The sequence below is a fragment of the Pinus tabuliformis genome, chromosome Q, assembly GCF_031772625.1.
Source record: "Pinus tabuliformis cultivar Carrire ecotype Pingquan chromosome Q, CPIR1, whole genome shotgun sequence".
NCBI lineage: Eukaryota > Viridiplantae > Streptophyta > Pinopsida > Pinales > Pinaceae > Pinus > Pinus tabuliformis.
In genome coordinates, this window is record NC_142296.1 from 1359238542 (window position 1) to 1359266075 (window position 27534).

The following is a 27534-nucleotide window of genomic DNA, read 5'->3' on the forward strand; positions in this document are numbered from 1 at the left end:
AAAAACATAACACTATTAGGAAAATCAACGATTTCCATAAATAAAATAATAATACTCTATTTTAGAGTGGCTAAACATGGATGAATAAGATCAAGGAGCTTTGTTTAATGACAAAGGATCAGATGCCCTTCTTAACGAACAGTTGATGTAAAGTAGAGCGAATTACCCAAAAACCTAAACCAATAATTTGCCGATAAAAAACCAATAATACATAACACTATTAGAAAAATCAACGATTTCCATAAATAAAATAATAATAGTCTATTTTAGAGGGGCTAATATGGATGAATAAGATCAAGGAACTTTGTAGAATCACAAAGGGTCTGATCTTTCAAAGGGTTTTTGTCTCGGTTCTGTATTCAAACCCTTGGTTTCTGTGTTCAAATTTATTCATCTTCCCCGCCTGAATTCGATGGTGATTACATGTACAGAAGCGGCATCGGCACCCTGAATCTAACGGTATTGAATCTTTTAGTAGTTTCTTTTTTTAAAATTACCTAAACACCATTAGGGTTTTGCCCATTTCTATTTTAGAACCTGCAAGAGTCGATGGGTGGAAAAATTTAGATGTCTATTATAAAACTGTGCCTTCTAAGTTATTTTGTATTTGATTTTTCCTGGAATTCAAATGTTGAAATGTTAAGGTGAAGTTTTGTGCATTTTGCCCAAAACTGGCAGCTTGAAAAGTCTGCAGAAGTGTTTTGGGGTCAATTCAGAGAACAGGGGTACTATAGTTAAGGTGAAATTATAGTTGGGGGAGGGTTTGTCCATGTGGGGTATTGCTGTCCAGTCAAATTTGTAGCTGTGAGGGTTTCTCAACGCGGCATTAAACTTGAAGCGATTTTTTTGTATTGGGCGGAGGGTTCGTCCATGTGGTGTATTGCTGTCCAGTCAAATTTGTAGCTGTGAGGGTTTCTCAACGCGGCATTAAACTTGAAGCGATTTTTTTTTATTGGGCGGAGGGTTTCTTCATTCGGGTTATTGAAATTGAGGTGTATGTTTTTCTATTGACAGAGTTTGTTTTTAATCCAGAGCGTTTAAATTGGGGTAAACTTTTTGTTGGCAGGAGGGTTTGAAATCGATAAATAGAAGGATGACAATGCAGTAATTAATATCAAACTCCTGCTGGTGTGCAGGCAAATGTCAGTCTTCGCTGGAAGAATTGATTGAAGACTGATCAAAGGGTATAACGGTAGCTTCTGGTATTCGAATTATGATTGTGAAGAATTTGCTCGCTTTTTTAAAAAATTACAGACTCACAAAGCGATTGTTCTTGTGTTTAAGTCATGAAGTGGTTTATTGAGAGAGTTCCCTGAGCTCTTGCCCCGTAAAGGAACTGTTGTTTCTTGGAGGCCGAGAAGATAGTTAGCCGAGGCTAAAATGCCATCTACGCAAAACTTACTGAGGTTGAAAGCTGCTTTCCAAGGAAATTGCCGAAGAACTTTGAAACACCGAGAACATCAGAAGTCTGCAAGGGGTTTACTCAAAGGAGGCAATCAGTCGCCAAATATCTCATTTTCCTATTCTTTTGGCATAGATAATTTATCGTCAACTGCAGGCTTGCACAATTTGGGCCGTTTCAATCAATCAAATAGATGGTTTGATCAGACAATTGATCACAAAAAGACCCTTTCTATGTCAGGAACTCTTTCCCGGACGTTTTCAATCCCCTCGGTCCATGGTCCTTCATGGCAGGTTTGTGAATATCACACACATCTATTTCTTGTTGATAAGAGCTCAATATCATCCTCAAATTGTTCTCCAAATACAATTTCAGAAGTGAAGTTTCCTAGGAAGGTGGCAGTTGATAACAGCATTAAGGCAGTTACATACCCTGGCACGGGGCATCTGGATGGATTCTGTACATCATTGAAAAGCATTCATGGTGCAAAGTTATCGAGTCAATTATTGGGCCTTCGCAAGGATGCCAATTTGAACAAGATTTCACTAGTTGCTTCTTACTGCAGTATTCAAGGGAATGACCATTACAAGAGGGACGGGGATAGGCCAGAGAAAAGAAACCCTGTTGGATTGAATTTGGCATATGGTTTGTTTGGCTTTCAATTTTTTAGTAATGGAAGCTGGCTTCGGTGGGTATGGGGGCCAGAGTCAAAGGGATTTCACAATTTCACTGCCTTCTTGAATACAGCTGCTCGGGCATCTCCAGACATTACCTTTGATGGTTCTGCTAAATATGATAATCTCGATGACTCTTCTAATGCTTCAGATCAGTATGTCATTTCTTCCTTTACTTGACCTTAGTCTCTGTGCTCTTTTTTATGTGATTCCATTGGATGGGTGTTTTGTGTTTGTTTCTGTTTGCCAACTGCCTTGAATTTGCAATAAAGACTTTTTACAAGGATAAATGCAGGTTATAATAATCTTGTGATACATCTTCCTCGGACCTTGCAAAGCATTCTGGTATTACCTTTACTGTGTTCTATTGGTTTCTTATTAGCCAATGTTAGGTACTGCATATGTATTTTCTGCTTTTTATGTTGTTAGTATAATGTCTATTGAGTTGATTTGGCAGATATTGATTCTGAAATTAAGACTAGAAAATGATTGCACACAGGAAGCTAGAACGTATGATACAATTATTCTATTAAGCGATTTGTGTATTTATATGCAATATATGGTAAAGATTGACTATTGTTGAGAATAAATCCACATGTTGCTGTGTTGTATGCCTGAAGCTTACAATTATGGCCTTTTTACTTGGCTGGAGTTAGCATGGTGGTTCTTGTTGTATTTTTGAGTATACAAGACAGATGAGAGAGAATTTCAAACGGACTTGTGTAATCACCGAGTCACATGATACAATGGGGTTGGTCTCATTGAATATCGTTACTTTAGGTAGTTATGCTACATTATATTTTTTAAATACCCCCTTGAATACATTATCAATCGCCATTTCCCATATAATTAAGGATAATCACAAAATCCGAAATACATCCTTGTTCAAACTTCAACAAGACAACACCGCTCAGTTCTAAGACATCTTTTATGTGGAGTTTAAATTGGTAAGTTACTGAACAAGAATTAAGATAAGTAGTCATCGCTCAATTCAGTATCATTCTCATTAAAACCATTGTCCGGATCCATGCCCCATGACAGTGTTACAATTCTTTGTTCTTGTTTCACAGTATGAGGGGCTTCATTTTTAGAACTAGTATGAAACCTCTGAAGATAGAGTAAATTCACTTTCTGGAACTAAGAAAAATATTAGCTTCTAAAAGTAAATTATACGTACATTTGTCCCCTTTTATGCTTTCAGAACTTCAAATTTGAGAGAATTGGTTTCCTCTGAAAAATATAAGCTTTCTAGAATATTGTTGTCTTCTTTTAGTTTGACTGCATCTGGGATGGTGGGCTGCTTGAAATTGCTGCTAACTAATCTTCTTGGCTGCTGTGTGGATTAAAGATTTTCCCTACTGTATAGTAGCTTTAATCAAACATGATTTGCTCAGAAAATCAAAGAATTTTTATTTTCTTACAGACTTGATTCCAAACTCTTCTGTCTCTTCTGAGAACCCTTGATTCATGACCATGAACAAATTTGATTCAACTTGGGTTTTGCTATGATACCATGAGGGATTTTCGACTATGCAAGAAAGAGGAGAGACAGAGAAATACTCACATAAATTATATTAGTTATTGAGTCACGTACCTTTTTAGCAGCAACCGATAATATGTATTTATATTAAAATTGCTGAGCAGAACGCTCATTTGAGTACATACAAAAACATGCTAGTAGTGGTGGTCTGCATAATCTAGTGAGACAGTATATCCTCAGGCATTTTCAAAAGTTAAGAGTCTAAGACACAGGTTTTCCCAACAGGTTATACAACATTCCATATATACATACGCCAATACTGATCCACCAAAAAACAAAATTTGTTGCACATGTCGAAATACTAAATTAACCATTTGGGGGTATCACCCCCCTGTTGCCATTTTTACCATCTGTTGACTCAACATTTTCCCATTTTAAAAGAATCTCCTCCAGCTGCGATCTGATATAATCCAGTTCGTCCTCCATCTATTGAATTCTGGTCTGAAGGCGCTGCATGTTCTCCAATATATCACATAGTTCCTGATGCATGGTTCTCATAACATAATCAAACCAACAATCGTTCTCATTGTGAGCCATGAGAGTCTGCACCACCACTGTCAAGATGAAACACTGACCTGAGCACAGAGGTAAAACCCACAAGCAAATAGAGTGTTACACAAAGACTAGCCCAATGTTAAAGTTGGAAACTAGGGCCAAATTCCACTTTGGACAGCTCATTAGATTGAGATAATTATTGCATTGAATGCCTTTTTTCAAGAGGACCAAAATTGACCTAAAGATCACTAAATTTGGACAAGGAAAAAAATGTGTGTTTTGAAGTGAAGCCCACACATGTGCAAATTGTCAAGGTCAGCCACATCATCATGTAGGATCATGAAGCCCAAGAGACATGTCTTTTGACCCTCATTGACTCGTATAAATTAGAGTGTCCTCCAACCTCATTTGGCATCATCATCTCACACATCATTCTTCTCTCTCCTCATCTGATTGGTTCGTACACCTTATTGGGCAGCGGTTCTCCTCACATGTGTGGCTGAAAGGAGGATGAATTTCAGGAGGCCAAAATCAGGGAGTTTTCTGCAGTTTGACCAAATGTTGACTTGGGTGTATTTGACCTCCTTTGACTCTGATTTTTATTGGAGATTTTCTGTTTGGGCAGGGCGCATTATTTGGCACAGAAACCGAGGATTTCTGGGCTAGTTGACCATTGTTGACCACAGGGCTGACCACAGGGTTGACTGCAGCAAGAAGTGCAGACTTTGACCAAGTTTGTCTAACTGTTTTGGGACTGTTTTGAGCTGACTTTGACCAGAAAGAGACGCTGGGTTTCTCTTTCTTTTGACCGAGCTCTTTTTGGAGGACTAAGAGCAGAATTGCAGATTTGACAGGGCTGTTTTGGACAGTGAGTTGGCAAGTCAATTTTGACTTTGACTTTGTATTATTGTACTCTTTCTCTCTATCGAACATTTGATATTTATAATAAGAAGAATTGATGTTGGCAAGTCAATTTTGACTTTGAATTTGTATTATTGTACTCTCTCTATTGATCATTTGATATTTATAATAAGAAGAATTGATCAATGGTTTTCCTCATCTTGGGGTTTTTCCATGGTTTGATCCAAATTCTTGTGTTCTCTTGTCTTGGCGTGTCTTCTGCATTTATTGGCTATGTTTTATCTATAGTTATTGTCAATGTGATTGCTATTGGAAATAAAGTGGAAATTATCATTGGGCTAATAAAAGAACATTGAAGTAATTGTTGCAAGCATAGAACATACCATTGTTATCCAAAATTAACATGGTATCAAAGCCCAGGTGAAGACAAAGCCCAAGTAAGAGAGAGAAAAGCAATCACTAAGAGATATGTTGGACAAAGATTATTGGAGAAGTCTCCATGGCTTCTACATCTTACTTCAAGTATGAGGACAAGCTTAATGACAATCTGACTATCATGCATGGAAGATGACTTTGGACTTGACTTTGGATTTGAATTTGGAGGAGTATGAAGTATTGGACTATGTGCAGGGAAAAGTGGCGGAGCCTCCTTCAAATACACTTGTCGCTGTGAAAACGAAGTATAGAAAAGGTGAGTTCAAAGTAAAGAAAATTTTGATTGACTCCATTCAAAAGCATTTAGTTGCCTATATTTCTAATTTGGAAACTTCTAAGGAAATATATGATAAGTTGGTTAGGGTGTTCAAAGTGAACAATGCAAATCAAATCCTTTTTCTCAAAAACAAGTTGAACGATATCAAGATGGATAAAGGGGAGTCTATCCAATCCTACTTCATGAGTATAACTCAAATCAAGAATGATTTGCTATCTATTGGAGAAGTTTTTGTTGGCACGGAGCTCATCTTCATTGCACTTGGAGGTCTTTCAAGACCATGGGATGTATTTGTCACCACTATTCTCAACAATGACAAACTACTTGGTTTCGATGAGTTATTGGCTAGATGCATTCAAGAAGAGACAAGGATGATGGAGAGAGATAAATCCTCTAATGGAAATGAGCCTACTGCTTTCTTCGCTCATGCGAAAAGGAAGAATGATGCTGGTCCAAGGAGACAGGGTCAAGGATCTAAGAAGGGATTCAAAGGAGGAAGAAAAGGAAGATGCTACAATTGTAATAGGTTCGACCACTATGCTAGAGAGTGCCCTCACAAGAAGAATCTTCCAAGGGATGATGACAACAACAACAACAATCACAAAAACAATGGCAATCAAAGGAACAAAAGGTTCAACAACAAAGCAAAAAGAAATGCTCCAGTTGCTCAAATGGAAATGGTCGACCTCCCAAAAGGACAAGAAATGCCAGGTATGATGAAAGTAATGTTGTAGAAAAACAAGATGAGTTCTATCTTATTTCTACTCTATCTACTACCTCTCTTGCAGATACTTTGTATCATTGGTTGATTGATAGTAGAGCCTCAAGGCACTTCACTGGATACAAGAAGGCCTTCTCAAATTTAGTTGAGAAGAAAACTAATTTAAAGATCATACTTGGAGATAATGCCACTTATCTCATGAAAGGGATATGTACTATCACTCTTCACTTGAATCAAGGTCAAACCATTTCATCTACAAGATGTGTTGTATGTACCCGATTTGAAGAAAAACCTGGTGTCTATTTCTGCGATGGAAGACAAAGGTTTCAAGGTAGCATTCATCGATGGAAAGGTACGTATTTGGCATAAAACCCTTAAAGATGCATTTACTCTTGGATTTAGGGTTGATGGTCTCTATCAAGTTGGTGGAAGTCCTTTGGGAGCTTTGGCGAGTAATACTTCTTTTCAATGTGAATTATGGCACTGAAAGTTTGCAGTTTGCCCACTTATATTACAAAGCCTTACCTGGGGTAAGGAAGATGGTCACAATGATGCTCGACTATATGAACCATGAAGGAGTTTGCTAGGGCTGTGCGATTGGGAAACGTACAAAGGGGCCATTCCTTTTAGTGAAAGCAAGATAAACAATATTATTCAATTGATCCATTTTGCCCTATCTAGTTCCCCTGCCTGTAACCTAATTGGGAGGATACATATACTATGCAATATTTGTGGATGACTACTTATGCAAAACCTGGATCTATTTCTTGAAGAGGAAGGATGAAGTGTTCAAGTGGTTTCATTCTTTCAAAGCGTTGGTGGAGAATCAAATAAGGAAGAAGATCAAGACGTTGAGGATCGACAATGGAACCAAATATGAATCAATTGAATTCAACGACTTTTGCAGAGAAGCTGACATTAAGAGGGAGACAACTGTTCTATACACTCTAGAGTAGAATGGTGTTGTTGAAAAAAAAAATCGAACAATTATGGAAGCCACCGGTGCCATGATCTATGATCAAGGTCTACCAAAATTCTTGTGGGGAGAAGTTACCAACATTGTCATATATGTTCTAAATAAGAGCGCTTGCATCAAGCCTAGGATTTCAAAACACCCGAGGAAGTGTTCATTGGAAAGAAACCTGATGTTTCTCATTTTAGAATCTTTGGTTGTTCTGTATACTTTCATGTGCCTAAAGAGAAAAGGAGTAAATTGGAAGCTTCTGGGAAGAAAGGTATATTCGTCAGCTATAGTGAAAATTCAAAGGCATATAAAATATATGTACTTGGTCAAAGAGATGTGGAAGTAAGCTGAGATGTTACCTTTGATGAAGACAATGTTCTCGGGAAAGCCAAAGATCTCCCCATCTCAAGGGAGGATGATGATGATGGTGTTGAAAAACAAGACGAACCTTCGATGGATGAGCTTATGCATGATATTGATGGATGGATCGATCATATTGATCCACCTCCTGGGGATTTCCTCTACCTCAAGGAAAAGACCTCTATGGCTCAAGGACACTCTTGAAGATGTTGAAAGACATTTTGCTCCAAGAGGGAGACTTTGCGAAAGTAAGAAGCCAAATAGGTATCAAGGGTACTTGGTTGCCATGAGTACTATTGTTCAAGCTGAACCTTGCATGTTCGAATAAGCTGTAAAACACCAAGCATGGAAAGATGTGATGAATAAGAAATATGAATCGATCATGAAGATTGTTGTCTGAGACTTGGTGCCTAGACCCAGGACAAGTCTGTGGTCACCTCTAAATGGCTTTACAAAATTAAACATGGAGCTAATGGAAGTGTTGAAAAATAGAAGGCCAGGTTCATAGCTTGTGGCTTCTCTCAAAAGGAAGGAGTGGACTATGATGAAATATTTGCACCAGTTGCTTGATATACCTCTATCTGATCCATTATTGTTTTCGTTGCCAACCAAGGTTGGAGCCTACATCAGATGGACGTCAAGACTGCCTTCTTGCATGGCTCACTTAAGGAGGAAGTCTATTTGGAACAACCTCAGGGGTTTGAAGTACAAGATAGAAGGACACATGTTTGCCGGCTAAAGAAAGCACTCTATGGGTTGAAGCAAAGCCCCTAGGGCTTGGTACGAAAGGATTGATAGTTATCTAGTGAAGCTGGGGTTTACTAGAAGCTATGCTGATCCAAACCTATACTTGAAAGTTGAAAAGGACATGCCTCTAATTTGGTCCTGTTGAGAAATCTAGGGCATTCATAGTTAACATATTTCTCTGCTTGGTAATTTCTTGTGATGTATTTTTACTTCTTAGCTTAGTCTTTTCTTCGTTATGTTATTATTATGTTTTCTTGATCAAGACAATTACCAATATATACAATAAAAAACAAGTGACACAATATGTAGGCTTCTTAGCCAGAGTTAAAACCTCTCACCTTCTTGAGAGGAAAACCCAATCAAAATTCTTCTTCTAGATCTTCAATTGATAAGTACCATGGCCATGACAACAACCCTTGACTCTAGTATCCTCCCAAGATCCTTGTCACTAACCTTGATGCTCTGCCTCTTCCTTTCCTCACCTTTCTTGATCTCAAATTGCTCTCCTCCTCGACTCCTTCTAAAGAAACTCTCTCTCTATCCTTCATACTGCTCCTTGGCTTTCTCTAGATAATCTCAGTCTCTAGGTTTTTGTTGGTCTCCTCTAAAGAAACTCGGTCTCTAGATCTCTACTTTGGTCACCTGGAAGAATCTTCCTTTGTTGCCCCATAAGAAACCTTCCTTCGCTATCCTAGAAGAAACCTCCTTGTTGCTGCCCTAGAGGAATCTCTTCTTCGCTGCCCAGAAGAAATTCCTTCGTCTTGCTCAAAAGATACCTATCTTTGCACTGCCCAGAAGAGACTTCTTTCTCCTTTCTTCGCACTTCTACCCTTTTTTCGCACTTCTCTTCGCACTTCTGTGTTACCGAATTCAGGTCGAGATGCTTTTTTTTCAAATGGAGGACGAGTGTGTGTATATATACACCTCACCACATGTCCTTTAGGCCAACATGGTTGTTGGAGGTAGGCCGACTTGTTCTAGAGAGTTCCTTCATTGTTTGTAGGCTGACTTGAAGAGGATAGATGACAAGTTCTTGGAGGATACTTTACATAGACAAGATTGACCTTTTACAAAGTGTAACATGACTTCATTACATGACAATGACTCTAACATTTTATGACTAGATGACACATAAATCCTAAAGACTCTCAATGGGAGTCTTGACTCAAAAACAAAATCCCTTGCTCATGAAACCCATGAAGCAAGTCAATAAAATAATTTTATTTTTCTTATTTACATCTCATTACATAAAATCATATTTACATGTCATTATGAAGACCAAACCTAGTTACACTTTTCAATAGGTCCTTTATGTTGGTGATCTCTTTCGGACTGGTGCAAACTCTCTCATATATCAATGCAAGAGGGAGTTGAATTCTGAGTTTAGTATGAAAGACCTAGAATTGATGCATTATTTCCTAGGTCTTGCAGTTTGGCAAAAGCCAGGCGAGATTTTCCTTTTTCAAGGAAAATACATTGTGAAGTTGTTAGAAAGATGTGGGATGTTGGATTGCAACTCTGTGACTACTCCAATGGAACTAAACTTCAAGAAGATATGTGGAAGTGTTGCTAGGCCCGAATTGGCAAACCCTTCTAACTACAGACAACTTGTGGGGGCTTTGATGTTCTAGGTAAACTCTCCACTAGACATATGCTTCATTGTAAATACTTTGAGTCAACTTATTGTTGAGCCTCAACACATACATTGGGTTGCTACAAAAAATCTCTCAAGATATCTTCATGGCACTATCAACTATGGGATTAGATACATTGCCGAGATTTTGAGGCTACATGGATATTTTGATGTTGACTGGGTTGGTATTGTGGTGGATAGAAGGATCACGTTAGGATGTTGCTTCTTATTGGGATCTTTTTCGATTTCTTGGATGAGTAGGAAGCATAAATCGATTGCTCTAAGCACTTCCAAGGCTAAATATATTGTAACTAGCATGGCTTGTTGTGAAGCTGTTTGGTTGAGGAAGCTCTTCGGTGAGCTATTTAAGCACGTGCTGGATACCATCGTTATCTATTGCGATAATCAGAGTGGGATTCGTCTTTCAGAGAATCCCGTATTCCATGACCGCTCCAAGCATACTGATATCATGTAACACTTTATCCAGGATATGGTACAACGGGGAGCACTAAGGTTCCAACACACCAGGACTGTTGAGTAGGTTGGGATTCGTCTTTCAGAGAATCCCGTATTCCACGACCGCTCCAAGCATACTGATATCATGTACCACTTTATCCAGGATATGGTACAACAGGGAGCACTAAGGCTCCAACACACCAGGACTGTTGAGTAGGTTGCTGACATCCTCATGAAGCTCTTAGTTAAGGCCAAGTTCTTAACCTTTCAAGAGAGACTTGGAGTCATGGAAGGACCCTCTAATGAGGGTCCCGTTTAAGTTGGACATTGAACTCTGGGAGTTCTTGGGGGCCTGGGTACTTTTTGGAGCTATGAGCGACCATAGGGTGAGTGGTTCAGCTTCCCCAATAGGTATATTGTGTATAGGGTGACTGGTTCACCTTCTCCTGTGATACCCCATGATGATATATGGGAACATAAGGTGACTGATTCACTTTCCCCTGTGATACCCCATGATGATGTATGAAAACATAAGGTGACTGGTTCACCTTCCCTTGTGATACCCCATGATGATATATGAGAACATAGGGTGAGTGGTTCACCTTCCCCTGTGATACCCTATGATGATATATGAGAACATAGGGTGAGTGATTCACCTTCCCCTGTGATACCCCCATGATGATATATGAGAACATAAGGTGAGTGGTTCACCTTCCCCTATGATGGTTGACATGTGTGTAGGGTGAGTGGTTCACTTACTGGTATGGCATATGAGCAAGATTAGTGGTTCTCCTACGGATGCCCCAGCATACATCCTACTGATGTTGTTTGGGACTTTTGGGAAGTACCTCTCATTTCGCCAATGAGTTGGGAAAAGAGGATACAGACTAGAACACTACAGATAGACACATCATGTACTGTTGTACCCCCTATGTCTAGGATGCATAATGTTCAACAACTTGATCAGGGATCAAGTTCGATTGGGGTTCTACCCCTAGTTATGTGGATTGACTTTTGTTTGTGGAGAGCGGCAAGTTCGATTGGGGTTCTGCCCCTAGTTATGTGGACTGACTTTTGTTTGTGGAGAGTGGCAAGGTCTTGTGACTCGCTCTCAATAGATTGTTCTTATTATCTATATCAATGTTCAACGGAGTTAAGATTAGATGTATAGATTGTTCATGATGATGGATGTATTGGCAGGGGGAATTCCCCCTAGTTTAGAGGGAGTGTTAAAGTTGGCAACTAGGGCCAAATTCCACTTTGGACAGCTTATTAGATGGAGATAATTATTGCAATGAATTCCTCTTTTCAAGAGGACCAAAATTGATCTAAAGATCACTAAATTTGGACAAGGAAAAAAATGTGTTTTTGAAGTGAAGCCCACACGTGCAAATTGTCAAGGTCGGCCACATCAACATGTAGGCTCATGAAGCCCAAGGGACATGTCTTTTGACCCTCATCGATTCATAAATAAGAGTGTCCTCCAACCTCATTTGGCATCATCATTGCACACATCATTCTTCTCTCTCTTCATCTAATTAGTTCATATTTCTTATTGGGCAACTGTTCTCCTCATACGTATGGCTAAAAGGAGGACGAATTTCAGGACGCTGAAATCAGGAAGTTTTCTGTAGTTTGACCAAATGTTGACCAATGTTGACTTGGGTGTAGTTGACTTCCTTTGACTGCGATTTTTATCGGAGATTTTCTTTTTGGGTAGGCCATGTTAGTGTCGGTCTTGAAAGCCCTCCATCAGTGATCAAAGCTCTTTGCATTTGCATTAGTAGGTGTCTCATCAGTGTCAAAATTTGCATCTCGTTAGGCATGCCATAATCCTGATGGAGGAGCTGGTCTATTCATACCCCTCTTGGCTTTGCTGGATCAGGTCATATCAGTCATTGAGTTTGTCAAGCTGCTCTTGTTTGGTCTTAATGTCAAAATTCTAGGTCTAGGGTTTTGGTCAGTTGTCTTAGCAAGGTCATGTCTCTGAAAGTCCTTGAGTGACCAGCAAGACAGAGGGAGGATGGTAAACATGTTCCTTTGAAATTTTCATCATGTACAGTTCATTTTTAACCTTGGATTTAAAAACCCTGTTTTTAAAGCCAAGGTCATGATAATTTTTGTAAAAAGAATAAATTTCCAAAATGTTTTCAAAAAGGCAGCAACAACCCTGGTCCCCTTGCCACAGTCCTTCAGATGATCTACCTGCAAAAAGAATCAGGTCAAAGCACTCAAAAAGTCAACTTCAGGATAAAGGAAACCAAGAAAATCAGTGTTTTAAAAAAGTGTCAAAATAGACTTTATAAAGTGAGTTTATGGATGAAATTTTTTCAAATGAGATTATAAAAGGTAATGTTCCCTCCTTTCACTCTCATTGTGCATTTCAAGCTTGCAAGAGAGATTGTGAGAGAGTGATAGGCGAAGGAGGCGAAATTGCAACGGTTTCGGGCAGTTTGCAGGTGCGCGACCCGTCCAGGCTTGTGCGCGACCTGTTGGGCGGTGCGCGACCCGTCCAGCGCACTCCGGCAGTGTAAAATTATAACGGGCGCGACCCGTTGGGCTGTGCGCGACCCGTTGGGGAGCGTGCGCGACCCGTTCAACTGTCTGCCACCAAAACTTCAATCAAATTCCTTCATTCCACTTCAAATTTGCTCAATCGGTCGAGGTAGGCTCTTAATGCATGGTTGTTGATATTGGTGGTGAAAATAAGGATGTATGCTATGATTTCATCTTCTAAATTTGCAAATGAATGGATTAATATGGCTGCTTGCTAATGTTTGTAAAATGCTAGGGTTTTGTGACTGTTTCAAGTGTTTTTGTCCCATTTGGTCCGTTCCCTCTTTTCCTCTTTCATTCATAGTCATGCTTGCATCTCTGTCCCATACTATTTGTACATAAAATGTTGACTTTTTCCCCCATCCCTAAGCTATAAACCCTACCCCTCTCACAAGCACACAAAGCCCTAATTCCCTCTACCATACACATGCAAAAAATAAAACAAAAAGAAAAGATACATTTGTAAATAAAGAAAGATTCATGTGAAAATAAATGCTGCTGTATATCTAGAGGCATGTACATAACCCCTATATACCCTTGATATTCCCTTGTACATGAAAACCTTCCCTCTATGTGAAAACAATGTGCATGTACTCCTTAAGAACAAAAGAGCAAAAATTTGCCTTATGACACACATGAAATCCTATAAGCAAATTTGGTGTATGGTGTCCCTATGTCCCTATTGATACATGATGCCCCTTCCATGTTCATTATCATACATGTTTTTGTCCCATATGAGATGTTCTTTGCAAATGATTTCCCAATGTTAAAATGTGTTCCTATATGCATGACAATTTGTAAAGTTTCCCTTGAAAATTCCCTGTTATTTTCATATATTCCCATTCCTCGTTAAGAAGTTCCCTCCCCTAACATTCCCCTCATGTTTTTTCCCTTTGGAACAGCATAGAATTCAGTACTTTTGCAGGCAGAGGCAGCAGTTCAATTTGTCCTTCAGTTTGCCCACCTTGCTCCAAAACCATGTCAGATACCGAGACTTATGAGCAAGGTGATGACCATTCATCATCTACAGAGATTGAGGAACAGAGGAGGCCTCGTAGAGGAGGTAAGGGAGGCCATCATAAGAGGGAGGAGCCTACTTCTTTGGCAGAGTTACAGGCTTGTCCTTGGGCACTGAATTGTTTCCAGTATATGTCATGCTATCAGTTCTGTGAGAGGCTCTCTCAGATTCAGCATCATAGAGAGTTGGCCCGCTTGTTTGTCTTACACCTCCATGATGGACATGTCACTCTTGCAGGGGTGAATTTCATATTGACACCCGAGGTGATCTCAGAGGCTACAGGGATACCAAATGTGGGTGAGGTGTGGCCTAAGCGCAAATTACTTGATTTTGTTCACTTTGAGCCTTATGTCCGGCCATCATTTGTGAGACTGTTGACGGGTGTTTTCCCATTCAGATTTCTTCGGAGTGAGTATGCCCCCCTCATGAGACTTATCATGCATTATTTTACATGTGAGGGCAGATTTTCACAGGTGTATTCATAATTTCATATCACATTCGCTTGTTGATGCATTTCACCCGGGTGAGGATGATGAACCTCCCGGTCTTCCTGTTTCAGAACCTTCAGAGGATGGTGCCCATGTTGCAGAGGAAGACCCCGACCCAGCAGTACAGGAGCCTTTGTCACTATGGTTTGATCCAGCTTATAGTCTCTCATCAGTTGACTCAGCAGGGTATCCCATGGGAGGAGTTCATCTCCAGTGAGTTTTTCACAGTGCCACCTCAGCCACATCAAGAGGCTATTCATGAGGAGGGAGGACCATCTCAGCAGCCTGATGCTCCCATCACCCGACATGTCAGCTCCACTCCTATGGTCACCTATCAGAAAGGCCCAAGGGCCTTATTTGCAGCAGCTAGGCGAGTATTATCTCCACAGCGGGTGGAAGGGGTCTCGTTTTCTTCGCCAGCACAGGTATTGCAGAGGGGCAAAGAGCCCATGGTTCATGAGGATCCGGTGATTGATCTTGAGGTCAGTTCTCCTAGCCAAGAGGCAAAGGAGATCATTCAGCAGCTCAAGGCCGAGAATGATGTTTTGCAGCGGAGACTTGAGGGTGTCCAATGGACCATCACATATCTAGAGCAGCGGAACACACAGCTGGAGGAGGAGAAGGCACTTGATGAGATTTGGAGGATTCGTAGTGACCGAGTCCTAAACCGTAGGAGGCCCGGTGACCCATTGCCTGTTGACCGGGAGTCATTGCTTATTCAGGAGAATGCCCACTTGGAGAGGCTGTTGGCTAAGGCCAACCAAGAGAAAAAGCTGCTAAGGAACATGAAAAACCACTATTGGGCTAGAATGCACGTTTGTAAAGCAAAGATGAAAATGTTCCAAAGAAGGTTGACCGAGACTCTTAAGAGGAAGAAGAAGACCAACCCCCTCCGCATCTTGGCCGAGGCTTCTCTCACTCATCATGACACCCACTAGCCTCTTCACAGCACCAAGCACAATTTTTTTTTGAAGTTTTGGCTCATTTTTGACATTTTTGGGCAATTTACATGTTTTGGCTTCTCAACGGGTCTCACCCCCGGTGAGACCCTTTGTCATCGTAGCTCCGTTTTGCGAAAACTCAGCATTGCTGGATTTGTCATGCAAAGTTACACATGTCTATGGATGGATTTGAGTTTTCATGAAGTTTTGGGCCTCCAAAAGGTCAAATTACAGCCAAATTTTGACTTTCTGCCCCTTTTTTGAGCTGCAGAAGTAGTCTTGGGAGAATTGACTTTTGACTGGGCAAATGACCTCCAAATCCAAAAATTCCAGTTGGGTTGGAAAGTAGACTCAGAGACCTTTCCAACGAGCTATCCTGCACCTCATTCTGACACCGGGAAGGCCTCCAAACAGGGCTCCAAAGTGCGCGACCCGTTGAGGAGGATGTGCGCGACCCGTTGAGGAATTTGTGCCAGATTTGACCAGTTCAGCCCAGAATTTGCAGTTTAGCTCCAGTTTGACTTTCTGAGGTCGATGGTGGTCCTTTTGACTGTACTTGTGGCACTTTTTGGATACTTTTACCCTTGTTTTACTCTTCTAGAAGTTTCTCTCATGTAAAAGGGTAAAATTGACTGTATGAACTGGTTTCCAAGTTTTTAGAGGCAAGTTGTTTTGACTGCCTATTTTGTAGTGCTTAGTTTAGAAGTTGTTCAAACAGCTCCTAGGATAGTGAGCTCGACCCATGGAGGCACGGAAATAGGTTAGATCATCTATATTATGTACTTTCATGCTCATTTTCATGGTTGGACTCTTGAGGGAGAAGCTATTATTGTATTATTCACTTGTATCTCTGCAATTTTTGGCTAAGGAAGACCAGGGTTTTGCAGTCATCTTTGGGATTCTTGTGGACTCAGGTGTTGATGGTGTGTTTCTTCATGTCATTGTAAGCTTTGTTATGTGATTCATTTCCTTTCTATACTGCTGCATATTAAACAAATGAAGTGATAAAGTTAGAATTCATGCTAGCCATGCTCTGCTTTTAAATTTGTTTAATTTCTATGTTTTCTGCTGTCTAAAGAGAATTCAAATCCATTGTTTGCTCTCTTTAGCCTTCTTATCTTTCTTCCTAATCATCCACTTCAGCTAAAGACATCAATACAGGTTCCTACCTTGCCCCAAAGACCCCCCTGCAGAAACTGTGTCCAATCCCCGCACCCTAAATTGCAGTTCCTCAAATTGCCACCAAAAACCCAAAAAACCCCCAAATCAACCTTCAAATCAGTTTACTAGCCTAATATCAGTGTTACCTTGATTGGTCATCTCTTCCTATTGAAAATTTACCGAGATTGACCGAAGAGAGCCTTCTCCTGCCCCGTAGGGCTAGCTACGAGGCTGAATGGTTTGATGTAGCTTTGAGATTTGCCTTTCCAGCCTGAGGTGAAATTTCAAGTGCTAACAGGCCACATTATGATTTTTGGGCTAGTTGGCCAACATTGATTGCAGGTTTGACTATAGTAAGAAGTGCACACTTTGACCAAGTTTGACTGACTGTTTTGGGAGTGTTTTGAGATGACTTTGACCAACAAGAGAGGCTGAGTTTCTCTCTATTTTCGCTGAGCTCTTTTGGGAGGATTTGTTCAAACTTTGATTGCTGTTGACGTTTTGGTTAGGGCTAATTTGACTGTTGTTGACTGAGAGCAGAATTGCAGATTTGACAGGGTTGTTTTGGACAGTGAGTTGGCAAGTCAATTTTGACTGACTTTGTATTATTGTACTCTGTTGAACATTTGATATTTATAATAAGAAAAATTGATCAAGGGTTTTCCCCATCTTGGGGTTTTTCCTTGGCTTGAGCCAAATTCTTGTGTTTTCTTGTCTTGGCTTGTCTTCTGCATTTATTGTCCATGTTCTATCTACAATCACTGTTAATGTGATTACTATTGGAAATTAAGTGGAAATTAACATTGGGCTAATAAAAGGACATTGAAGTAATTGTTGCAAGCATAGAACATACCATGGTTATCTAAAATTAACACCCAATAACCACCATAAGCACATTGAATATCAAAGAGAACTAGAATAATAGCCTAGAAATAGGGTCTTTAGAGCAACCTATCCAAATTTCCACTCTGAGAGTCAATGACACCCATGACAAGTTAAGATTGATTTCTATCCTAAAACCTCCAATCCAAAGCTAGAAGGAGCACGAAAGTCGCCTTTAAGAGAGCAACAGAGTAGTAGTGCATGTAAGGATCAGGTGAATAATAGAAATTATCATATAAATCTAGCGAGTTCGCCTCACTTGAAAGTCTGAGGTTCTAGCATACAGTCCAAATCCACCAGCATAACCCAAGCCAAAACCTTCATTGACATAGAAACATACACAACGACTGAAGGGCCAGGAGAGGCAAATACAGGCCACCACCAACGATGCTCAACCTTTTGATCACCTAGGCCTAGAAACTTGTTAATTTTAGATAACAATGGTATGTTTTATGCTTGCAACAATTACTTCAATGCCATTTTATTAGCCCGATGATAAATTCCACTTAATTTTCAATAACAATCACATTAACCATTATTCACATTGACAGTGATTGTAGATAGAACATAAACAATAAATGCAAAAGACAAGCCAAGACAAGAGAACACAAGAATTTGGCTCAAGCTAGGGAAAAACCCCAAGATGGGGAAACCCTTGATCAATTCTTCTTATTATCAAATATCAAATGTTCAACAGAGAGAGAGAGAGAGTCCAATCAATGTTGCACGAAGTGGGGGCGAAGCGGAAGCATTTTTTGGAAGCGGGGACGCAGAAGCGTCATTTTTCAAAAATCTAGGAAGCGAAGCGTTCGCGGAAGCGTCTGCTATATATATATTTTAATATTTTTTTGCATTTATACTCAAAACAAACATCCCAAATAGCAAATTAATTGTAGAAGATATGAAAACATGCATATTTTTGCATAAATCAAGATAGATATAACATCCATTGTACATTAATGATTAATTATTCGAGCATCAACCATTTAGATGCATCAACCATCTAGAATTTAGATTCTTCTCCTCTTGTCTAGCCTTTGCCTCTACCTCGATTGTCTAGGGATATTAGTCAACATTGCTCAATTTTGATCAAACTACCTACCTAATTCAAGACTTAAAATATGGTAGAAAAAGCTTAACATGCTTGATCGATGATTTTGACTTGATTGAAAGGTAATTTTTTGCTAAGGGCGTGCCGCGTGACAAAGGAGTTCAACAATTAACCCCACCAACACTAGGGTATATATAGGGTTTGGTGCTCTTGATTAAATGCTAATCAGATACCTTCATACTTGATATAATCTAATGAAATGCCACAATCCCATTGATCCCGAATTCCTGAAAACTGTTAAGTCTGTTGAATAGGATATGAAATTCTATTTTCTCCATATGAAGTCTAATGAGGCTGGAACCACTCTCAAACATCCTGAGTCATTTCATGGTAATGTTAAAAATTTAAGTAAAATGATGAAAATGAAAAATAAAGGAGAATGTCACTTTTACTTTATGAATTTAACATTACCATGAGGGGGCATCTGCTATATTTATATTTCTTTTGCCTTCATTCGTCACCCTAACCCAAGGTGGACCCACCCCCAACAAGCAAACTCACCTAAAATTAAAAAAAAAATTGAAAAAAAAAACGATTTTCTAAACGCTTTTTTGGAAGCGTACGGGAAGCGTATGCTTCCTCCTTCGAAGCGCCACGCTTCCGACGCCCGAAGCGCCGTACGAAGCGCGCTTCGGCGCTTCCGTGCCACGTTTCCGAATTTTCAGGGAGCGGCAAAAAATTCAGAAGCGGCGCTTCCGAATTTCGAAAGTGCGCTTCCGGCCAAGCTTCCTAGGCGCTTCCGTACGAGACGCGCTTCGGGGCTTGGAACCGTGGGGGGGGGGGGGCGCTTCGTGCAACATTGATTCCAATAATGCACAATGATAGATGATCTAATGCCATTGCCCTTAGACAAATAAATAGCCCAATCAAAATCTGCAATCCTCCTCTCAATCAACAATAGTCAAATAGCCTTAACCATTGGTCAATGCAACAACAAAACAATCCCTCTTGAGCTTGGTCAAAGTCAGAGTAGCTCGACCTTCTTTGGAGGTCAAACCGTATCAAAATCAGTCAACTTTGGAGCGGTCAAACCCAGTCAAATAAAAGATCAACTCTGTGTTCAAACAATCACTTCGAGCTCGCGGTCAACGCATGTCAACTGTCCTAGAAATCCTTGTAAATTGTGCCAATAAATGCGGCTTGGTCAAACATAATTAATCCTCCAAAAATCTCAGTCAAAACATGTCAAAGGAGCCTCATCAATGTTGGTCAAATTTGGCTGAAACAAAAAGTCAATGCCCAGTCAAACTATCCTCCAAAAGCTCGCATGTGTGAGATGAAACATGTTGCCTGTAATTTGTACGACCCAATCAGATGAGGAGAGAGAAGAATGATGTGTTGTGAATGTGCCAAATGAGGTTGGAGGTCTCTTCTATTTATATGTGATGGAAGAGGGTCAATTTGTCCAACTTGACCCCAAGGCAACTTTGACAAATTGCACATGTGCGGGCTTGACTTCAAAAACATATTTCTCCTTGTCCAAATTTAGTGATTTTTAGCTCGATTTTGGTCCTCTCAAAAAGAGGAATTCAATCTAATAATCATCTTCTACAAATGAGCTGTCCAAAGTGGAATTTGGCCCTAGTTGCATATTTTAACAAAACTTTGTCCTCGCACTTCACAAAAAAGATCAAAATGAAGCATAAATCCCCACCCCTTGAGGCAAGAAGTGCATACTTTGACCAAGTTTGATTGACTGTTTTGGGAGTGTTTTGAGATGACTTTGACCAACAAGAGAGGCCGAGTTTCTCTCTCTTTTGACTGAGCTCTTTTGGGAGGATTTGATCAAACTTTGACTGCTATTGACGTTTTGGTTAGGGCTGATTTGACTGTTGTTGACTGGGAGCAAAATTGTAGATTTGACAGGGTTGTTTTAGACAGTGAGTTGGCAAGTCAATTTTGACCTACTTTGTATTATTGTACTCTCTCTGTTGAGCATTTGATATTTATAATAAGAAGAATTGATCAAGGGTTTTTCCCACCTCATCCTTGAAGCATTCTCATATGAAGAGTTAGATTGATAAGCCATCTTTGTTAAGCATCTATACCATTACTAGCATTTTCCTTGAAGGCCTTAACTAGACAAGCTCATCTTCATTCCAGAGCATTATGCGGGGAGGCTTTATGTGCGTTGCCACACTACCTCTAAGGCACATGCCCGATTTGGATGTTCACCGAGTATGTCCTTTTAGGACTATTCTTATCATGGATTTCCAATCTTGAATCCTCAAAGAATATGTCCTCTTTGGCTACTTTTGTCTTGGATGCGCTACCTTATTCTCAAAGAGTATCAGTCAACAAATTCTTTTCATGGATTCTACAATCCATAAGAAGTTCCAATCTCGGATGCTTATCCAATCCTCTAGACTCCATTCTTTCTTTATGGCCTTCACTAAGACTTACGACTGATAGTTTTGGTCTAGTGCATGACCCATAAAGACAAGAACTATTCAACATCACTCCCTCTCAATTAGGGAAAAGATGTCTGCCAAACCAAGCTTGTCTCTCTAATACTCAAGCTTCTTGTTTGGTAATGCGTTAGTCATAATATCTGCTACCTATTCATCAATAGGCATGTAATGCAGCTCCACGACCCCATGTTGTACCAGGCTTCTGATGTAGTGGTACTTATTACTTATATGTTTCGTCCTAGCATGAAACACCAAGTCTTTTGTCAATCTTATATAGCGTTCATTGTCACAATGTATACGTGTAGGGCTAAGTGGTCCTTCAAACAAATATTTTAATAACTTCCTTAGCCAAACAACTTCCTGAGAAAATTCACTTGCAACAACATACTTAGCTCCAACACTACTCAAAACAATTGTATCCTTCTTTCTGCTCATCCATGAGATCATGGAAGACCCTAGGTCGAAGCATCCACTTGTGCTTTTTCCATCTCTGTCTCACTACCACCCCAATCTGAATGTGTATATCCCATGAGATGGATTTCATTACTAGTATATCGGAGGTAGTGATGTATGATTCCACACAAATATCTTAGGATATGCTTGGCTGCAATCCAATGATCATGTTTTGGCTCCATCTGAAATTGATTGAGGACATTTACTGCAAAAAAAATGTCAGGTCTTGTGATTACTAGATACATCAAGGACACAGTCAACTGCCTGTAGCAAGTAGGATCCATCGAACTAGAGTCTAAACTCCTCAACTTCTTTAGATTGGTAATCATAGGAGTCATCATATGCTTGTTGTCCATCATGCCAAATTTTTGAAGAATCTTGATCACATATTTACCTTGACCAAGATATATTTCACCTGGCTTCTGCCAAACTTCTAGTCCCAAGTAATAATGCATAATCCCAAGATCCTTCATATCAAACTCAACTACTAACTGCTTCTTGCATTCTTGAATTTGATGCTCTACACTTGTAACAAGTAGATCATCCACATACAAGAGTATGATGATTCGTTCACCCTATACCACTCAGATGTATAGGTTAGGATCTGCAGAACTCTTAGTAAAACCAAGTCTTAGTAGGTATGCATCCATTCTTGCATACCAAGCTCTAGGTGCTTGCTTTAAGCCATATAGAGCTTTATTTAGCATGCAAACATGAGTCTCTCTCTGATTTATTTCAAATCCTTGAGGCTTCTCAATGTAAACCTCTTCATTAATGGTCCCATTCAAAAAAGTTGTCTTAACACCCATTTGATGGATGTTCCATCCCATAGTAGTAGGTAAAGAAACAAGTGATCTTATTGTTGTATATCTAGTTTTAGGAGCAAAGGTTTCTTTGTAACTAATACCTTCTTTCTGTGAGAAGCTTCTTGCTACAAACCTTGCTTTGTATTTATCAACGCTCCGTTTTGATAAATCCATTTTGAAGTGACTATAGATTTGTCACTTGGCCTAGGGACAATTTCACAGACATCGTTCTGCATGATTGACGGGTATTCTTCTTGCATTGCATTCCTCCACTCTTGATGTTTAGCTACATCTTCGTAGGAGCAAGGTTCAACTTCAATGAGCTTTGTCACATATGCAACATACCCATAATACCTTTTTTGGTCTTTTGCTTTCTCTAAGTGTCCCCTTAGCCATGTGTCCTTTTGCTTCTTGTAGAGTAGCTCTTAACAAAGCAAACCTTTTTCAAATTTCTGGAACAGTTACTCGTTGCACATGCTCACTTGGACCTTCAACATCTTCTTCAATAGATGTTTGATCTTGACCCTCATTGTCCCTTGAGATATCCTCAAAGATAGGTATCTCTTCTTCATCGGAGTCGACTAAAACATCTTTTGACTTCTTGTAAGCTATACTCTCATCAAAGATGACATCCCTACCTATTTCAATTTGATGATCCTCCTTAATATAGATTCTATATGCCTTTCATGAAGCACTATACCCAACAAAGACGCCCTTTAGATTGGTAGCATCCAATTTATTTCTCTTGTCCTTGGGTATATGTATATACATAGGACACCTAAATATTTGAAGATGATCCACACTTGGCTTCTTTCCTATAAATGCTTTGTCCAGAGTCATGTTGTTGAGAATCTTGTGAGGACTTTGGTTTTGCAAGTAAACAATTGTCATACATGCCTCTCCCCACATAACTTGAGGGAGATCTTGATCGTGTAGCATGGCCCTGACACATTTTCCAATTGTTCTATTCTTCCTTTCAGCGACGCCATTATGTTCAGGATTATAAGGAACAATTAGGTCATTGTTAATCCTTGCATTCCTTATAGAATGCTATTAATTCTTTGGAGGTGCATTCTCCACCATTGTCGGACCTCAAAGTCTTGATCTTTCTCTCAGCTAGATTTTTCACTTCATTTTTGAATTCTTGAAACTTCTCGAATACCTCATCTTTGTTCTTGAGGAGCATAACTGAGTTTTCCTTGAGAAATCATCAATGAAGGTCACATAATATTGATGCCCACCAAGATATTTTACTGCCATAGGTCCACATACATATGAGTGTCTGAGATCTAAAACTTCTTTAGATCTAGTATCACTTCTTGCAAATGTTTTCTTTACATTGTTCCCTAGAGCACATCCCTTACATGCCCCTTCAGGATCTTCCTTCAATTCGGGGATGCCATTGACCATTTGACTTAGAGATGGCAAAATCTTATAGTGAAGGTGCCCATACCTTCTATGCCATAGTTCGGAAGGGCTTACATCCAAGTGAACTAGGGCTTGAGACAGAGGTGTAAAAAGTCTATCTAATTTCCCCTTAAGAATCCCAATTACCCTAGCATTATCAATACTAGAGCCCTTACCCCAAACCAACACCTTGCCATTTTCTTCAAACTTGGAACATATAGGTTAATAATTCCACTAGACTCTAGCTCCAATGAAGTAGATCCAATCCCTTTGATAGCTCTTCTTGTCTCCAAGTTCGATTGAATGATAGGAGGTTCCTTTTGATAAAGTTTGAAGTTGACTGCATTCTCCCGTCATGTGTCTAGAGGCACCATTGTCAATAACCCATACATCTCGTCCTTAAAAGTGTCAGATAAAGCGGATAACAAACTTCCATCTATTACTTCCTTTGCTACCTTGGAGATGATATTCAATATGCAATCCTTGATAGATGTAGCGAGATTCCAAGAAACTTGAAACCCTTCCTTACAACTCTTGCCACAGTGCCAACTAGAATGTGATCTTCAGTGTCCTTCTTGCACCTTAGCTCTAATACCATGTTGGAAAATCAAGAGACTTATGTATTGATGATTTTCCTTTACTTGTTAATTACTTGTGATATATGTTGGCCTTTTATTACTATATTAGTTCTTGTTCATTAAGCAATTACCAAAACAATGAAGATCAAAACAAGACAAAGTACACAAGATATAGTTTCCAAGCCAGGGAAAAACTCCTCCAAGGGGAAAACCCAGAAAGGATGTTTCACCTCTTATAGAATCTTCTTACAATGAGACTCCCAAGACCCAAAGACCAAAGTCCAAGATCCTCCCAAGCACCAAGTCAGCCACCCTAACAAGATCTCTCCAAGGCAACTTCAAAACTTCGACCTTCTACAACTTTGCTCTAGAATTTCAGCCCTGCAATTGCACTTCAGATTTCGGCCTTGCAATTTTTGGCCTCCTGCAACTAGCAACAACAAAACCCTAACTTTGCATGTGTATAGAGAGAGAGAGAGATGATCCCAAGAAACTTCAACTTCCTTTCTTACTTTCTTTGTTCTTCTAGCTCTTCTCCTTTTCTATTGTAGATTGAACTTGTGTTGGATGTGTGTCTCAAATGAGGTCGAGCTCCTTGTATTTATAGCCTTCTTGAGGGGTCGAATAGCCCTCCCTTAGGCCGACTTGTCCTTGACTGGGGCCGACTTGGTCTTGAAGAAATAAATGGTTTTTTCTTGACAAAATAAATATTTTCCTTTGTTACAATGAGTCCAAATGGGACTATAATACATGACATAAATTCTTCTTTGTCCTAGAAAGACCTAGAAAGACCTAGAAGCACGAAGAACATGCTTTTGACCTAGACTTGAGCATGAAACCCATGCTTTAAATAAAATATTTTTTTCTTTTTTCTTTCTTTATACAAAGTATACAATGTCATGATTACAACTAGGTCATTATGAAGACCGAACCTAGTTGCAATTTCCAACAATTATTAGAGGTGTGGCCCAATCCCCAAACATCCTTCAGTTCTTCATGATTCTCAAGGTGAAACCCCCCTAACTCTTGCCATCCCAATCATTGAGTCACACACTACCTCTGGAGTTGATCTCCTTTTATTTTTTTTGCTATTTAGTTATGCTACATAACATTTTTATTGACTAATTTATTTAGGTCATCATTACACTATAATACACAATTTCTATATTATTGAGTGTTACTTATTTTAACAGATTTTTGCGTGACAAACCTACTATGTTGTCATTATATGATAAGATGCAAAAACATAGTGCTGGGTGAGTGCTACACCAAAGATACTACATTTTGAGTGCTACACCAAAGATATTACATTTTTACAACGGGAAAATGGGTAGGACGATATGCTGTTTTGTTAAATTCACCAACCTTACTTTTGTCATGTGTTATTTTCATGTTTTGGAAGCTTACTTTGTATAAAAAATTTACATAATAAATTGAAAAAGCAAATGTTACACAAATTGTGGGTGCCACTGTAATCCATTGAAAAATATGGTGGGTGCAACACTCATTATGATTGGGGATTCAGAACCCCATTTTTTTTAAAATATATATTATTGCTTCAAAATTTAAGGAGAAATTGTAAGGTGATAAAGAATTAAAGGGAAAAAGGAAACTAAGATATTATAAGGAGATGACCAACTCAAATCTCGAAAATAACATACATCTCTGTCTTGGATAGTGTAAAGAAGAAAATGTTTAATAAACATTGTTAAAATAAGAAAAAATTCTCATGAGCTTTATAGTGAGACTAGACATTGGTCAATTCCCAAGACACCATGGTATAAAAGAATTTGTCAACTTTGCCACACTAAGAGGCTTGAAGATCAAAAGCAACTTCTTTTAGCTTGTCGAGCTTATACTTGTAGAAATTTAATGATCTGAACCCTTAACCCAATTCAAATTTTGCATGTGTTTATTTAGGCCCAACCCATATGTTAAGTCATGTTGATATAAGTTTCAGAATGCATTTATTGCAAACATAAAGAGTGCTTCTACTATTTTTCACTTTCCTAACAACTGATAATTAGCACAAAATTAAATGCAATATGAGACACTTGTTTTTGGTCAAGCCGACCCTAGAAAAATCCCACAACCTCTTGGGCAAAATCGGTCTTCAAGGAGGATTTCATTGCTTGAGAAAATTATTAATAAGTACATAAAAACACAGTACTTATCTCTCTTTTTGTTGTAGCATTAAATGTACAAATTCTAGAAATTTGCGCCCATTGAACAAATCAAAATTTCACAGATTTTTGTGCGCATAAATTCTCCATTTTTCCTCTGCTAAGCTCTTTGATTTAGTGTCCAGATTTTGCCTCGATTTCTGTGCTGAGATGTTGATTGTGCTGCCAAGACATTTGTGCTTGAATGTAGCAGAACAACTACTTGAAAGTCGTGCCTCATGTAGCTTCTATCTTGGAATTTGTGCCTTGAATTTTGGGGCTGAACAATGATGCTTCCTCCCTTGAATTTTGTTGTTGTTCCCCTGTAATTTGTGTTGCCTCTTCCTCTTAGAAATCGAGCTGCTGCTTGTACAGTCTCCTTGGGATTCAAGCTCCTTTCTTTTGGCTGCAAATTCTCCTCCTTGAAGTTTTCTCCGTAGCTCTCTTCTCCTCATGCTTTCTCAAGTGTGAAGTGAAGAATGATTTTCCTTTTCCTCTTTTGTCTCCTTGGAAAAGATTGAATTCCTAAACCTAAGATCCAATGGTTGAAATTTCATCCTCAAACCTCAAGATGAGTGGTTGAGATCAATTCTCTCAAATGAGGCCCCCTCATACATTGGTCCCATCACTTAAAAGTCTCCTAGTACCTTTTTCAAGTCATGTTCCTTTCCTAACTTTTCTCATAAAGTGATTTTTCACTTCACTTTAATATTAGTAAAGTACAGTTAGTACTTTTCACATAAAGTCACTCTATAAAGTACAAGTGACATTAATATTAGAAAAAGTACATGGTTCAACACTTTTAAGTACCTTTTCTAGCGATGGCAATTCATAAATGTAATTGAGACAAAAATCGTTAATGTGCTCAACTGCTCATTAGGCTAAAAGGGATAAAAGCCTAATAACACCTTTCCTTGGTACTATTTTCAACACTCCCTCTTACCTTGTAATATGTTGCTCACCACTCCCATCCAGTCTCTGAAAAATACATGCTT

At 39.3% G+C, this 27534-nt stretch overlaps 1 protein-coding gene across 4 annotated transcripts in view; it reads left to right on the forward strand.

Annotated features, from left to right (window-relative positions):
- Window positions 1–263: 263 nt before the first annotated feature.
- The window catches only part of LOC149224968 (putative protein phosphatase 2C 55), a 64900-nt gene continuing 37629 nt past the window's right edge, over window positions 264–27534 (forward strand). The window contains exons 1-3 of one of the 4 annotated variants that reach the window (XM_089386369.1): window positions 264–459; window positions 1067–1184; window positions 1285–2231. In XM_089386369.1, the coding sequence (XP_089242495.1) occupies window positions 1381–2231 (851 nt within the window). In that variant the 5' untranslated portion in view covers window positions 264–459; window positions 1067–1184; window positions 1285–1380. Of the gene's footprint in view, window positions 460–1066; window positions 2232–27534 lie in introns of all 4 variants that reach the window. The other 3 variants (XM_089386370.1, XM_089386367.1, XM_089386368.1) reach the window with 3 other exon arrangements.